This window comes from Myxocyprinus asiaticus, chromosome 13, assembly GCF_019703515.2.
Source record: "Myxocyprinus asiaticus isolate MX2 ecotype Aquarium Trade chromosome 13, UBuf_Myxa_2, whole genome shotgun sequence".
NCBI lineage: Eukaryota > Metazoa > Chordata > Actinopteri > Cypriniformes > Catostomidae > Myxocyprinus > Myxocyprinus asiaticus.
In genome coordinates this window covers 31,350,658-31,368,115 of record NC_059356.1, presented here as the reverse complement: position 1 = coordinate 31,368,115, position 17,458 = coordinate 31,350,658, and the positions used below count along the sequence as shown (strand labels likewise).

The 17,458-nt window shown below is 38.8% G+C and overlaps 1 protein-coding gene across 2 annotated transcripts; it reads right to left on the bottom strand.

The window, feature by feature from the left end:
- Positions 1–1,150: 1,150 nt before the first annotated feature.
- Positions 1,151–17,367, bottom strand: LOC127450718 (cytohesin-3-like). Of its 2 annotated transcripts, XM_051715017.1 has the most exons (14): positions 17,267–17,367; positions 16,790–16,850; positions 15,740–15,819; positions 15,515–15,579; positions 14,631–14,697; positions 12,111–12,229; positions 11,917–11,997; positions 11,659–11,771; positions 10,284–10,432; positions 9,622–9,733; positions 9,386–9,462; positions 3,327–3,398; positions 2,844–2,998; positions 1,151–1,858 (listed from the first exon to the last, which is right to left on the bottom strand). In XM_051715017.1, exons 1-14 carry the CDS (start codon positions 17,270–17,272, stop codon positions 1,774–1,776), a joined length of 1,242 nt encoding a protein of 413 aa, XP_051570977.1. In that variant the 5' UTR covers positions 17,273–17,367; the 3' UTR covers positions 1,151–1,773. The 2 variants fall into 2 exon arrangements, with proteins under 2 accessions (XP_051570977.1, XP_051570978.1); XM_051715018.1 differs by lacking the exons at positions 16,790–16,850; positions 17,267–17,367 and having other exon boundaries at positions 14,854–15,579.
- Between the last annotated feature and the right edge of the window lie 91 nt (positions 17,368–17,458).

Genomic DNA, 17,458 nt, shown 5'->3' with positions numbered 1-17,458 from the left:
CCTCCCAGGTTTATTAAGAGTAATATGATTTGTGCTGCTGAAGCATATACCAAAGCATATAAAGTTAAAACTTAATAAGAGAAATTCAGACTTGATGGAAGAGTATTTTTAAATATGAGCCAGACTCATGTTGTCTGTCAGCACCAAATAGCACTCGACGGGAAAAGTATTGCATTCTATGTTGCGTTTGCACTTGACCTAAAGTACAATACTTACAGTAAGTACCAGCGAGAAGATTTCTGTAATCTTGCTGGGAGAAAGTATAAAAATAAAAAAGGGATGAACAGATGTTGAGTGAATTGAGAGAGATAAAGGAAATGATACACAGGAAGAGGGGAGTTTGCACTTGTAGACCACAAGTGCAATGTAGATTTTTGCAGAGGAAATCACTTATGTATTTTCAATAGAAAATTATCATCTCAAGTGTATAGGTAAAAGTACATAATGTTTCATGTTTGACAAACTTGTAACTATACACTCCAATTAATTTAACATGGAGTGCAAAAATTGTAAGATTTGCACAGGGTATGCTATAACATTACTAATAATAAACTAAACTAATAATATTATTTATTACTTTTTTAAGAATATTTTAATACTGTATATTGTTTTAATATGGATGAAGTTCTTGTAGCTCTCATGCTTTCTAATGCTATTCAAGGATGTTGCTTTATAAAAGATTGGCAACTGTGCCATCTGCTGGAAAAATATATGTGTTGCTTGATGAAAACAAGGCCTATAAAGCGCCAATGATCTTTTAATCATTAGTCAGTTAGTACCAAGGTAACACTTTACAATAAGGTTATTTTTGTTAACATAAGTAAATGCATTCGGTATCATGTTCGGTATCAACTAACAATGAACAATATTTTTTTTTTATCAATCTTGGTTAATGTTGATTTAAGAAAATAAAATTGTTCTTTATTAGATCATGTTATTTCATAATGCATTAACTAATGTTAATGTATACCATTTTTATTTTATTCTATTTCAAATCTATTATTTGTTGACATTAACATGAAAAGTTGTGCATGTGTGCTGTAATAGTATTTTTCAATATTTTTAACAAATACAACCTTATTGTTAAGTGTAGCTGATTTTTTAGTGCTCTGAAATTACAAAATCTTACAATAAAATAATGATACATTCATTAAATAAACCATTTATTATGTACAAAATATGGACAATTTCCACCTGATAAACATTAATGCATCAGTCATTGGCATCAGAATTCTAAAATATTTACAAGATAAACACAATATTTTTTTTCTTTTTTTTTTCTTTTTTGATTAATCGTAGAATTAGAAAATATTGCGTATTTTAATTGTCAAATTGAAAAAAGAAAAAAAAAAACAGGCCAAATGATCCATCAAAAGACAAACAGCTTAGTAAATGTTTAGAAAATTAGCTTAATTGAAAGGTTGTTCATAGATACTACAATTAAACTTTGTGTTTTAATCTCTCACTTACACAGGAAAAGAACATTTATACAGTTACCAGAAACGATATAAACTATTTTACACACTTTTTCTCAGCACGTGCAGAGAAACAATTAAGGTTAATTCACAATATATTACAAATAATAGAAGGAAATTGAAATATTTCCAAGGGTCACTTACACTTTCAATTTTTACTGTAACATTTCTTGGAAGTTAGAATAAATATGAAAATAGCTTCACACAGAACTCCTGACCACAATCCACCCCCTTCCCTAATATGATCAGACCTCCTTACTTCAACCTTTCATCAATCTGCCAGTCCTTTAAGTCTGCCTCACTCATGGTGTTCAATGTGGTTTATGACCTTCTTCTTGCGTGCCGATACCAGGTCATAAAATGGGTCTTTTGTGATGCAGGCTCTGAGAACAAGAGAGGAAGCAGGTAGATTGAGAGATGCTGTTTTCTCAGTTCCTCTGTCAATGAAAGGCTATTTTGAAAACATTGCATGATTAAATGAGTTTGCACACAGTTACTGCAATTGTTTTTAAACATGCATGTACTTGACTTCCTCTTTCCCGTGACCTAGTTCTATACATTGCTACACCCATGGAAGGCCTTATACTGTACAGGCATGGTATAAAAACCAAGCCTATATAGGGGAGAACGGGGCTAGTTGTCACATGGGGAAGTTGTCACAAGGGCTCAGTAACTCTCAGTAAGGTTTTGAATCAAATGGCAAATTACAAAATTTTCTCTAGCAGTGGTTTGATGGTGGTTTTAAATACCTAGTTCTAAATCCACTTAAATTAAAATATTACTTTTATTACTCAAAACTAAAATGTTTATATCATTATATTTGTGCCATATCTGTTGGGTATACAGTGCAAGTAAGCACAATAAAACCAGACTAGCATATATTAAGGCACATGTCAACTATATTGTAAAGGTAGTTTTTAACCAAAAGGTTGAAGTGTTTTGTCGGAGGTATTTTTCATGAATGTCAGGTCGGGGCATGTTGTCACATTTTTTCAGGGCGAGTTGTCCCATCTGTTTTAAATGCTATTATAAATGTACAGCATTTATTATAATATTATTAGGTGTCATGATTGTTTTACTGTTTCAATTTTGCTTAAAAGCACGCAATAGCCATTGGCAGGTCTCAATGTGACAACTTACCCAATAATAATGGTGGACATGTTCAATACATTTTGATTGTAGCCAAAGCTTTAAAAGTGTGTGCCTATCCAGAAATTGACTTTCAAAAACAAATCTACAATGAGAAATATTCACTGGAGTAAAAAAGTTTGTCAACTAGCCCTGGTGTCCCCTATTTCAGTATTTTCCATTGAACTAAACTGCCTGGCTGTGCTGTATGGTGTTGTTGATGGGTGAGCTGTCTGGTACCTGATGGCTTGGATCCATTCTGCTTGTTCCTCAGCAGAAGCAGCACTGAGCCTGTAGGATTGGTGTTTCCCCATCACAACTTTCCCATCTGTCTCTGTTTTACATGCTTTTATTGTCTCCCCTTTACGATGAGGGCTAAACAACTCTAAACAGAACTACACACACACACACACACACACATACAAAGTGTTTCATAAGAGGAAATGTATGCACCATAGTTTTCAAAAGGTTACATTCCAAACTAAAAGCTGACCATGTTTTTCGCCTCAAACATTTATGTCACTCTGTACTATGAGATCAAAAAGAAACTGATAGAAATCAGGATCAGAGTAGTGAGATTCTTCAAAGCAAATCTAGATTCAGCTCACAGAGGTACAGTTATAAGTCATGGCTGACATATAAAAACTTAAAATCTAATTGGGCTAAATGCTATCTATTTGATAATTTATAACCTTTGGTAAATAGAATATCATGAAAAAGTACCTGTTTCTGTGTGTTCTCCACCTCTCTAACACTTAAGTTCTCTAGAGGGATGATTCCTTTGGGCTCTTGGTCCTGAAGAGTGGAAAAAGGCCCATTATGTTTAATTATTATACTCTTATTTATCCAAATTGGAAAAACTATCTTTTTAAATTGATTTAAAAGACCCCAAGAAATCAAAAATAGAGTTTTGTTGTTTTGGTCAATGTGTGTTTGCTTTGAGGCCATCTACGGTATATGCTAGTGCACTCCTAGTCCTAAATGTTGACAAAGCTCACTTTCAGCACATATACGCAATTAAAATGAAAGGTGCACTCATTAACTTTTTGCTCATGTCATCTTGGACTTACAGTGACATCTAGAGGTGTGGACGCAACATCATTTAAAATCAATAGTTCCTTATCTGTCACTCACACTTGGGAGCCCGAGACACCTCTGGTCTTTGATAAAAGGCCAATGAAAATTGGCGAGTGGTATTTGCATGCCACTCCCCCGGACATACGGGTATAAAAGGAGCTGGTATGCAAGATTTTCTCTTCGGAGCCGAACGGTCATGCTCACTGAGCTGAATTCTCACGACTGTTCATTCACCTCTGCTGGATCTGACGGCGCATTTCAGCGGCTTCTCCCTCCTCTGCACTGGTGCAATGCAGAGAATGCCCCTGGGTGCTTCGGCAGAGATATATAGATATATTTTCCTGAAAGAGTATATTTCTCTAAAAGAGCGGCACACACGGAACTGTCATTACTTCTCAACTTCAGACGGTCACGATCGCTGTCTTTTGTGTCTGGGCGCGACCCACATGGAGGCAGCATATTGGATGGTTCATGTTCTCACTGCGAGAACATGACCATGGCAACGTTGCAGTCGTGGCTTGCTTTCGTAAGCCTCGGTCCTTCTACCTACGGGTTTGAGGCCAGCGCGTCTAGCACTGGGGGCGATTTTGGGACCCCAATGGGAACGCCTCCACCGGGTATCCCCCCGTGGACCTCCCATTCCCCAGCACGCTCGTCTGCTCAGATTGGGCTTCCGGATGAGTCTGCTGGTTCGTCTCACGGCGAGTTCGACCTCTTGTTCGGAGCCCACGAAGCTGATGAGCTCTCGAGCGCAGCATCGGAGAGCGGGCTTGTCCATTCGGACACAGAAGCCTCAGCTGGGCTCCCCCCTTTGAGGATGATTGCCCAATCACAGGCTGATGCAGAGATGACAGACATGCTTTCCCGTTCAAGATGCTGACGCAAAAACGCATTCTGGTGAGCATCCGGCATCAAGATTAGTTCGTGGCAGTAGACCTGAAGGACGCGTACTTTCACGTCTCGATTCTACCTCGACACAGACCCTTCCTGCGGTTTGCATTCGAGGGTCAGGTGTATCAGTACAAGGTCCTCCCTTTCGGCCTGTCCTTGTCCCCTCGCGTCATCACAAAGGTAGCAGACACAGCTCTTGCCCTGTTAAGGGAAGTGGGCATTCGCATTCTCAACTATCTCGATGACTGGCTAATCCTAGCTCACTCTCGGGACATGTTGTGTACACACAGGGACTTGGTGCTCTCGCACCTCAGCCGATTAGGGCTTCAGGTCAACTGGGATAAGAGCAAGCTCCTCCCGGTTCAGAGCATCTCTTTTCTCGGTTTGGAGTTGGACTCAGTCTTATTGACAGCGCGCCTCACGAACAAGTGCGCACAGTCGGTGCTGACCTGTTTGAAGGCGTTCAAACAGAAAACAGCAGTTCCACTGAAACTCTTTCAGAGGCTCCTGGGGCATATGGCATCCACAGCGGTGGCCACCCCGCTCGGGTTTATGCATATGAGATCGCTTCAGCACTGGCTTCAGACTTGAGTCCCGAGATGGGCATGGTGCTGTGGGACACATTGCGTTGCCATCACTCTGGTCTGTCACCGTCTCTTCAGCCCTTAGACCGACCTCTCTTTTCTATGGGCAGGTGTTCCCCTATAGCAGGTCTCGGGAGGACGAGGAGCAGGTCATCCTGGTAGCACCCTATGGCCCACCCAGACGTGGTTCTCGGACCTCACGCTCCTCACGAAATTCCCATGAGGAAGGACCATCTTTCTCAGGGACGGAGCACCATCTGGCACCCGTGACCAGACCTCTGGAATCTCCATGTCTGGCCCCTGGACGGGATGTGGAAGACCTAAGCTGTCTACCACCTGTGGTGGTAGACACGATCACTCAGGCTAGGGCCCCATCTACGAGATGCCTGTATGCCTTTAAGTGGCGCCTGTTCGCTAAGTGGTGTTCTTCCCGACAGAAAGACCCCCAGAGATGTGCAGTTGGATCGGTGCTTTCCTTCCTGCAGGAGAGGTTGGAAGGGCGGCTGTCCCCTTCCACCTTGAAGGTGTACATTGCTGCTATAGCAGCACACCACGACACAGTGGACGGTAAGTCCTTAGGGAAGCACGACCTGCTCATCAGGTTCCTGAGAGGCGCCAGGAGGCTGAACCCCTCCAGACCACACCTCGTTCCCTCATGGGACATCTCTGTAGTTCTTCAGGGTCTACAGAGAGCCCCCTTTGAGCCTTTGCAGTCAGCTGAGCTTAAGGCACTCTCCTTGAAGACTGCCCTCCTGACTGCATTCACTTCCATCAAGAGGGTAGGAGACCTGCAAGCATTCTCTGTCAGCGGAACATGCCTGGAGTTCGGTCTGGGCTATTCTCACGTTATCTTGAGACCCCGACCGGGCTATGTGCCTAAGGTTCCCACGACCCCTTTTAGAGACCAGGTGGTGAACCTGCGAGCGCCGCCTCATGAGGAAGCAGACCCAGCCCTGTCATTACTGTGTCTGGTGCACGCTTTACACATCTATTTGGATCACACGCAGAGCTTTAGGATCTCTGAGCAGCTCTTTGTCTGCTTTGGTGCACAGCGGAAAGGAAGCACTGTCTCCAAGCAGAGGATCGCCCACTGGCTCATTGACGTCATAGCTATGGCATATCATGCCCAGGACGTGCCGCCCCCGGTAGGGCTACGAGCCCATTCTACCAGGGGTGTAGCGGCCTCCTGGGCCCTGGCCAGGGGTGCCTCTCTAACAGACATTTGCAGAGTAGCGGGTTGGGCAACATCCAACACCTTTGCAAGGTTCTACAACCTCCGGGTGGAACCGGTTTTGTCCCAGGTAGTGGCACGCAATACAAGCAGATAAGCCCAGGATAGCCGGCCGGGTGTATTGCTTGCACATAGCGCCTTTCACCTCCTCTGAGCTGAAGATGTGTGCCATTAATTCCCAGTAGTGTTCACAAACTATGTTCCCTGGTTGACTTCCTCCGAGCCCTGTGGCAGTCAAGATTTTGGAGAGACTCGCTGCCGGCCCAGTACACATGCTAACTAAGAGCCCTGTTCTGGGGTAGGTGATCCGCATGTGGCGGTTCCCTGTAAGGTAACCCCATGCGATGTATATCTTCCACTAATTCATTTCCCTGTTGGCAAACTGTGTCTTCCTTGGGCAGAGCCCCCTCTGCCACAGTCTCCATGTTTGTAGTAACTCCTCCCCCGTTGGGTAGGATCTACCATGAGACTTCTCCACATGGTCGGCAAGACCATGTGACGTATTTTCCACTTAAATATCCCCCCCTCTCTTTGGGCAAGGTGTGGTCTCCGTGGTGTCCTCCCCTTGAGAGGGACACCCCCCGACTAGACCTGGCGGCCCAGTTGGATAATCCCCCTTGTTTTTAGGGAGTGGAAAAAAGAAGGGGAAAAGAGGCCACAACTGGGTTAGCCAGTCTCTATCTTTTGGGTAGTCGACTTGTCCCCAAAGGGCCGTTCGACACTCATAACTATGTTGGGGGAGGTTACGTGTCAGCCTGGAGCACTGGCTACGAGGCACACAGTTGTCTGCCCGTCACACATCGCCAGTTCACGTAACACAGTTCAGCCAATTGCAGCGTTTTGTATAGGGACCCCTAGTGTCACTACATCGACACAACGTCGAGTGAGTGACAGATAGTGAACGTCCTGGTTACTTGCGTAACCTCTGTTCCCTGATGGAGGGAACGAGACTGTGTGTCCCAAACCACATGCTTCTGCACTATTTTACGTCACAAGTGTACTGTAAGTAGTGCGAAGTAGTATGTTTACACTGAAAATGCAACAAAAAGAAGTGTACTATGAGCAGTGTTGGGTAAGGTACTCTAAAAAAAATAATTAATTAACTACTAATTACATCTTCTACAGTGTAATTAGATTACTGTACTAATTACTCTGTCTGAAAAGTAATTGCATTACTTGTTACTAATTACTTTCTAAAACCCTTATCAACCTCAAACAGATGAAAAATACAAGGATAGACATGAAACTGTTCCTTTTATTCTTTCAAATAAATCATATAAAATCAAATAAATTATTCATGAACTGGCCAAAGAATTTAAGGGAGCAGCATTAAATTAGAAAACATATATTTTAACATTAGACGTTAAATTTCTATTTTAAATTCACTATTGTTTTATATAGAATTGTTCTATAGTCTATACAGTATTTAATGCAATTACATCAGAAGTAACTGTAATTAAATTACTGAAAAATTAAGAGTAATCCTTTACTTTTTTCAATGAAAAAGTAATTTAATTACAGTAATTAATTACTTAGTAATGCATTACACCCAACACTGACTACAAGTACCCGGATGATGCACTTTTTCAACAGTCAAAATGGAGTGTGGAATGTTGGACACTTCGTACACTCAGCGCATGCGGCTTGCTGTACATAGCGGAAGGGGCGGAGTTACTGGCAGCGATGGTGATCTGGCAAAACAATTGTGAATAATGGAGAATGTGACAACTTGTGAAACTTCTGTGAAGACAGCACCTTACAAAAGTGAGTTAAACACTTTACCATCATACCATGCTGTGTGAATATGTATATTATTGAGATATACCAGTAAGTAGAGTTGCCGCTCCTGTATTTAAAGATAAAATGATGTGTCCCGTATTGAATCAATATGGGACGCAATTTGTCCCATATTTAAGCTGGTCAGATGGCATCACGGTAAAATCGTTCCAGATTGCCAATTTAACATTGATATAAGTCGGGAAAGTTGCCTATGGTGGGTAAGGGACTGTCTGAAAAGTCCACACATTGTGCTAAAACGTGCTAATACTGTGGAGGGTCTGGTAAGGGACCGTCTGAAAAGTCCACAAATGGGGTAAAACTGTGGAGTTTTTTTCTATATAAATGTTCAATAAGATCAAACAATGTATCATAAAGACAAGTACAGGTGAAGGAAAAAAATAAACAAATAAAATAAATAAAAATTATTAAAAAAAAATAATATGTATAAACCATTCAAAATGTATACATATATAAGATAAAGAAAATTAAATATATATTTTTTAACATATAAATGATGTATTTTTTTTTATAAGTCATGGGTCATGAAAGTTCTCATTTTAGCATATAAGAAAGGAAGTATAATTTTATTAATAACGCATATTAACTCCACGCATTTATTGCTAAAATTGTGGAGGATGTGGTTAGGGGCCGTGATCCCCCCCAACCACCCATTTAAGTGTCCCTTATTTTAAAACTTCAAAAGTGGCGACCCTAACAGTAAGTGTTGAACTGAAGGTGAATAGTGTGCTAAAGCTAGCGGCAACACAACGCTTGGGTTTGAAACGTCACTTCCATCAGCTGTTAAACGGTGAACGCTTCCGTTTAGTAAAAAAACGTTAAATGTTCCATTTGGGATGATTCTACACTTTGAAAATTCATACACAACATGGCTGAGTGCATAGTACATTTTGTAAGTGTATAGTGTTTCGTTTGGTACACAGATTAAGTGTCCAATAACAAGACGGTTACTGAGATTAAGCGAGTAGTATTCAGCTGGTCATGTGATTTTAAAATGGCAGCCCCCATGAGGGCTCCCCTCCCCCATGTAGGATAAAACAGCTTTTATAAGGTTACTGATATGACTAGTCCTCATCTCATGTAAGTGCTCATGATTTTATAAATACAGTATGTTTCAAAATTGCAATTCATATCATTAGGAAAAAAATACTGAGTGCACCTTTAAAGACTTCAAATTATATACTTGTCATTTTTGTACATACAGTGGTGTACTGGAAATAGTAGAGACAGCTGTCAGTCAAAATGAACCATCTTCGCTTCCAGGTCTTTATTCTGCCACCTGTGGATTACACAGAACTGTTACAAACATTCAGAATTCCAAAGAACACAGACGAACACTTGAAATGCACACTACAGAATCTATTATAAAAGGATCAAGCTTTTGGATGCCACGTAATACTTTTATTACAGAATATTATGAGTCCGAAGAATAACACACCCTCTTTTAGAAGCCAGCCCTCTCGATCAGGATTGAAGAAAGTGTGAGTGAGATCATTGCCATCATCTTCTGGGATCTTAAATGGTTCATTCTTAATACTCTCATAAAGTTTCTAGAAAATGTTTCAGACAAAGAGAAATTATCAAAACTTGCTCATATTGTTGTAATCAGACAAAATCATCATCGGTGATTTATAAAAGGTATGATAGAATGTGCTATATTGTGTGTATACTGGCCCTGTAATTACAGCTAAAGGTCCTTGTGAGAGCCTAAAATCCCTTCAGCCATGACTATATTCAAAATATAGTATGGCTTCAAGTGCCTTACTGCTTTTTGTAAATTGTTACTAAATTGTTACAAAATATATAGAAATATTGAGAACCTTTTCATTTAAATGCTATTTCAATATGCAAATTTGTTGAGTGTGATCCTTCCACTAGAAGATATAATCCCTGACATGTAAACAAGAACAGAATGTTATTTTATGAGTGCTGTACAGTGATGCACAGTAGTTACACAGGTGTATTTTGCACCATAGCTGTTACTACTGTAAATTCAGGAATGTAATTATCAGTTTTATAAGAAAGAAGTGTGTGTGTGTTTTTTTTAAGCCTGGTTAAGGTGGAAAGTGAGAGGAAATTAAACCTTATGACTGCTCTCACCTTAAGGAGTTCATTGGGAAGGTCTCCCCCATTGTTGATTCCTTTGTTCATGTTGATGAAGCGTTCTAGTGTGGTCTTGTCTTTCACGTTGGGGTTGTGCAAGCTTGTGTTGAGCATGATGACAGCAAAGGAAAGGATGTAACAGGTGTCTGTAACACACACACAAACAAACATACTTGTTGTGCACAGGTTATGTGGCATTTGGATTATAGTTCAAAGTGTCAAGGAAAGTCAAATTTCCAAAAGTGTCCCACTTTGCCGATATTCACACTATTATACCAAAAACTAAAACTAAACTGAATTCTAGATCATTTGTATTTTTTATTTTAGTTAACAAAAATTATTTTTCTTCATTTTTGTTTCAGTTTTCGTTAACTGTAATAACACTGTTCACAATTACGCCATCTTTGAGGGATAGAAACCGTGAGGGATAGACTTACCATTTCTTGAATAGCACGCATGGTATAAAACTGTATAAAGTAGTGAGACCGGCCAGGCCGATTAATTGGCCAATATTTGGCCATTTTGCGATTTTCTGCATCGGCCGATAATCGTGTTCGCCTGGCTGATTAACAGAAGTGTTAACTTTTCCTTGTGTCAGTTCCAAAATCTACTAATAGATTTGTCAATGGATAAACAACACTTTCTGTTTTGTTTTTTGTTTTTTGTCTTTTCAAGTGTATGTAGTTTTGAAATAAGCGTCGGCTGACCACTAGTATAAAGCTCCTAGATTCCATCTGATTTGCCACAACTCATTTTGTCTGGAGTTTTTTTATCTACTAAATGTTTTTGGAAATATATTTTTTTTAATTTTGTGTCCACAGAAAGATCCAAAAACACTTTAAAATGCAGTACAGCCAATTGAAGAGAATGTACTGCTATCCCTCACAGCCTTGTTGTCATTCCTGTCAAAATCAAAGATGGCGCTGCTGTCAATAAGGTCTATGAGCTGAACTTAAAAGGGTGGTGTTTTGTCACTTATACCTTTTTAAAATGGTTGTTTCATATCATGTAAGTAGTAGCTCAATGTCACTGGTTGATATAGTTTAATATATATATATATATATATATATATATATATATATATATATATATATATATATATATATATATATATATAATTCTGGCAATTCATTTAAAACCTTCAAAATATGTGAGATAGATTCTCTACTTTAGAAACAGTAAAATTGTGATGCAGTTAATGGTGTTTATTGATGTTTTGCCATAAACATTACTATAAAAGCATGCTTTACATTATTAAAATAACTTTTCTACAAACTACAGCAACCAGTGACGAACAACTATACATAAACTGTTTTAATAATATGTGGCCTGAAAACACTAAACCTATCCTCTTAATGCAGAATTAAACTACCTGTCGACTGAAAAACGCCAGAGTTACAGGTGCAGTAGTGCAAAGCAAAAGCCTCCATCATACGGTCGATCTTCTGAGCCTCACCAGGCAGACGGAAACTCCACAGGAACTGCCTGCATCCACATAAAACAAGATTCAGCAACCAAACCGTTCGAGACTCCAAAGATTGGTAAATGGTAATGTTATATCAACATGCATTCGAACATATGTTAATATGGTATAAATGTGAGAATGAAGGGGGAGACCTCCTCCACTGACCTCAGAGCCTGAACCAGATTAAGGTTTGAGAACTCATGAAGTTCAACAAAAGCTTGCAGGATCTGTAGGTGGATCTCCTCCCTAAGGGCATAAGAGCAAACATCTGACTGTTTCTGAATATTCATCAGAGGTCAGAGTAAAAAGCCACTATCCATATTTGAAGGAAAAATACCATCATCACATCATCATCATACCTTTCTCCTAAAAAGTCGCCAATAGCTGTTTTGTTGAGGCCTTCCTCTTTGTAGAGGAACTCTGCCACAGTCTCTGGTTTCCACTCCAACAGGTCATTATCTACTAGGTACTGGATACCCTAGTAATAAACACACACAGTTGACCTCAATTAGCCTAGTTTCCATCCACTTTTCGTGCTATTTTGTTGTCAACAAAGTGAAAATGCGTAAAAAAATAAAAATTAAATTTTATTTTTTTTTTAAATTCGAAATTTGCCGTCTTCTGCCTGTTTCCATTCAAATGGCCTTTTATCAATAAAAATGGTGTGCGTGATGACGTTATGCCTAAAAAAAACAAAAAAAAAACACTTTGTTGCATAAGTTTTGGTTTAGCTCAAAAGAAATCTGCCCTGAAGGCGTTTCCATTCAGAAATGTGTGTTTATCGCTAATTCGCTTCCCAGATGTCCCTAATTTTTTTCCTCTGAAGTTTTGGTAAAATGGGGAGAGTATTGAGACAATTCATTGAAATTAGCCAGCTTACTGTCATTTTAATTTCACAAATAAATGCAATCAGAGGACGAGGAATTGCAATAAAAAAGGGAGCTGTTGCCCTTCTGTTAGGACGTAATATTGGTCCTGATGTTGCACCTACAGTATCTCAGGTTGCCACCGTTTCCGACCCGAATGCGAATCGTCACGGCCCTATTCAAGCTGTCAATATGCACCAAGTAGTGGGGGAACTTTCAGTCTTAGTATAAGGACCATCCATCGATGTGTATATGCTGTGTGCACAGCTATTAAAGAAAAATTGATGCAGAGTAATATCAGGGTTTACATATGATACATTCTTGATATTCAATAGGCTATTTTGAACAATCATCTAATCTAAAGCATTGCCATCACAGCTGCATTATGTCCCGCATATTTGTCCAGCAACTTTTAACGACCAACTGAACTTGATTGTCATCTAAAATTAATTTAATGTCATAATGCAATTTACATTTTCTGAAGAAGCTCAGCTAATGCGATCCGAGGTGAAGAGGGTTAGATTTAAAATATTTAAAAGTTTTAAAATTGTCAAAAGCTCATTTTCTGAAAGTGAACTCACTGGAAAAATAGTTCTGATAGTTTATAGTCTTGAAGTGTATAACATTTCATTCAGCTGACTTTATTAGTCTGCAGAACAGGGTAAGGCTAATTTAAGTTTGTGTAAAGAAATGCATATATAGGTCTAAACATTTTTTTTTTTTCGCTTGGTAATTAAATTTTTTTTTTTGTTGTTGTTGTTGTTTTTTTTAATGCGTTTTTCGTTTGACAATTTCTTTAATTTAATATAGGAAATTTTGCCAGCATTTTTTCAAAAGTATAAACAATAATTTCATAAAATTGGGCTATATGTTAGTGTTCCAAAAAAGCACACTGAAGCTTTTCTTCTAGTATTGTGCATATATTTTTAATTTAAAACATCTTTGTGCAAAGAAATAATATGTTTTTTGTATTGTGGGCTAATTCCGTGACTGCTGTCTATTACTTTGAATGGTGTGAAAAAGCAACTTTAATAAATAAACGGATGGCTACCGCGATTAAATTAATCACAAACAGTGGCCATTAATTTGTTCTCCATTCACTTGTCAAATGTGCATGTCTTGAAACTGAGATATTTGTATTGGCACTCCTGGAAGTGTCATGTTTTCAGTGATCGGATCTTTATGCCGTTCAGATCAATCCATAATCACGTACAATAAATTGGCTTTCAAGGATCCTATACCTTGTCGTCATGATTAACAGGCAACGATTGGGGCAAATTCTGTCATGTGACATAAATTTTTTGCATTAATGCCAATTTTCTCGACAAAAAGTGTTTCCAAACAAGTTTTTCGCGACATTTGATTTATCGAAATAGAGTTTATGTGCTAGAGTTAAACGGAAAAATATTATGTGGACACTTTTATTTTAATTTTAGTGATAATTTGCATTTCCATCAGCTTAATTTTGATGCGCTAAAACTTTTTTCGCAAAAAATCCTTGGATGAAAACGTAGTTATTGTACTGTAATAACAGCTTTTGTACCACAGACCACTGGCACTGCTACCAACCATTCATAAAGAAGCAGCTTATAAGATAAAAATCCTGCACAGAGGAGGGGGATGCATGATTGGCTGTTTGTCAATAGCAAATTGGGTTGTATCTCAGTGGTGAGGGACTAACTTTTACCTGAGAATCTCAGACATATTGGAAAGAGGGGGCTTCCTTAAACTGTGAAGTATAATTAAAACTGGACTACTGAAGTTCTTTTTAAACATACTGACCATGCAGACTGAGCTACTTGGAAAATGCTGCGTGGCTTCAGCAAACTTCTACAAAAAACAGAGGATGTGGTTATACCTTTCTTTATCTGTCTCTCTCCACCCCCTCTTCCTTTAACCTAGTTTAGCAGTTGTAAAGCTGTTGCCTTATGTGCATCACTTTGTAACACTGTATGCATTGTTTTGCCTCTCATCTTCCCAACAACTGATTCTTACAACAATGATTGTACATACCTTCTTTGGGTCCATGTTAAATTTCTTTTTTCCACACTGGAGTCTCTTGTTCTTCATAATATTTTTGCTAGAGGGGAAAATAATTGTCACAAGAATGAAATACATTCATTTGTTCTGCATGATCTAGTATTGAATGTCAGCTAAATCCTTATGTTTATGTGCAAAGTGGTGTGTGTGTGTGTGTGTGTGATGTGTATGTTGAATAAAGGCTGACACATATAACCTCGTTTATAGTTTTCTGTAGCTAGCATGTTCGCATGTCGAATTAGCATTGTCACATATAGGGCCAAACCTCTTCTCGTAAAATTGATTCTAAGAAACAGGAAACAGATACAAGCCCACACACACACACCATCGATGTGCTGCGATGTGCACATACACAGAAACTCCAATCTTTAACTTTGTATTCATGGTCAAACTCAATTCAAGGAACATAAAGCAGATGCAGTTGCATATACAAAATGTCTCACATGCACACACAAGGATGCATTCCCAGACTAAAAGATTGAAAGCACCTTTTCCTGATGCTACAGGTTCATATTGGTGTGCATGGATTCCGATTACTATGTAGAAGCAGGTGAATTAATCACAGATACCCCAATATGTTCTTTCCTTTTTGTCTCTGCAACTTTGACTCCTGTGTATTCTAAGCAGTGATGCAAACCAACCCAAGTGATGTATTGCTGATGTGATCATTTTCAAAAGTTGATATGAAAATAACCACAATGATTAAACACTGCCATTTGAGGTACAGAAAGAAATGACACAGCAAATTATGTAGGAACTGGGAAACTAGTTCATGAAATGTCCGAGCATCAGGTTTATCAATTCCTGTCCTTGTTGCCATGGCAACTAAGACATGAATGATAGCGGTGAATACTCACTTCTCATCATCAGCCTCCATTGTTTGAATTTCTGTCATCATGTTTTCGATCTCCAGTCTGAGTTTCTGCCAGAGAGAAAAGACAGTGGTCAGCTAGAGCTTTGTCTAAATAGTATTATCCCAAGACTTTGATCTTGTGTGACCATTTTTGATATGCTTAACAAGCCTTTATTATGTATGACATAAAAAGGCATGGTATGTTGAATAAGACTGAGATGCCATATACCTGTATATCATCTAGAATCACATGCTTATGGACATTGACGTCAATCTGCCGCTTCTCAGTTGGACTGAAAGCTGCAGGAGCTGCAGATGATATGAGAACACAAAAAGATCAACAATCTCATTCAGATCCCTGATGTCACACTCATGCAGAAGAGGAACTGAAAGAGAAGGAAACCTAAAGTGCAAATACAGCCCAAATTTCTTAGCTCCCATTAAAGAGCCAGCCCACACAGAAAGTATTTTTGGCCTGTTAGTGGTTACATTGACACAACACTAAAATATCTTGATGAAATCACACAAAATATTTATAATATTTTAAATAATTTCAGTGAGTTGTTCTATGGTATGTGATTACCATTCTAAAAGGGTAATTCACTTCATCATGATTTATTTAATTATTTTCTTAGTAGACATCCAACAATATTAAGCTTACAAATTCTGTCATCATTTACTCACTCTCAAGTTGTTCCAAACATGTAAGACTTTAATTCTTCTATGGAACACAAAAGGAGATGTCAGGCACTATGTTAATCTCAGTCATCATTTACTAGTTTTGTATGGAAAGAGATCCAATGAGGATACAAATAATGCATAATCGGTTTTGCATTATTTTTTGCTAAATTGCTTAACAAGCCTTTCTTTTGAATGACATGAATAACCATGATATGTATGTCATACATAATAAACCTTTTACCATACAAAGAAAGTGAATGGTGACTTTCATTCTGCTTAAAAACTCATTTTGTGTTCCACGGAAGAAAGAAAGTCAGCTGGGTTTGGAACAAGAAATTGAGTAAATGATGACAGAATTTTCCTTTTTGGGTTAACGAACCCTTTACATCCATTATTTGATAACTGACTGCTGATGCCTGACAAAATATTCTTCAGTCTAACACATAAGCAAGTTTGGATGAAGAAGGTGATGTCACAGGTGTCCAATACAGGTGCACTGCACTTTGCTCAAAATTCAGCTTATCCACAGCTGAGCTCGGAGGCCTATTTAGCAGTCCCTAGAGCCTCAAGCAAATAATTAGGGAAGCATATACTGTACCTTTCCCCCAGAGGAAGCTGTCCTTTCTATGGGTTCCCATGCTGGCAGTGCTAGAGGGGGACTGCAGTAAACAGTAAGATCAGAGTTAGTGCAAACTCTTTAAAAGGAATTAAAGATCCACAGAACAGTGCTGCGTGTGTTGCTATTACTGTATTAGATTATGATTTAATAAACTTATATAAAAAGCATTATAAATGTGTAAAATGATGCCATCATACAGATATACTATATAGCTTAATATTTATCACAATATTCTATGCACTGTTGAATGCATGCCAAACAATTTGAAATAATAATAATCACAATGATCATAATAATAAATGGTATAAAGTGATAATCCTTTGAATAAAAGACTTGTATTAAGTCTGATCAGGCTGGTGAGAGGTTATAAGGCAAGGATCAGAAAATGTTTCTTGAGTTGAGAAAATCAACTACATGAAGCGATTTACATAGAGGCTAAGTGGTGAAAAAGCATACCTTCATGTGTCTACTTCAGTGAGCAGGTACTCGGTGTAGGACGACATGTAAACGTCAAGTGCGGTTCAGTTGATGGAGAAGCGCTGAGTTCTTGTGCGAGGAGCGTGACGTCACCGTCAAGAATGACAGCTGCTGAGCTCTAAGATTCATGTCAGCTTATTTCCTCAAAGGATATTATCTCATTATCACACA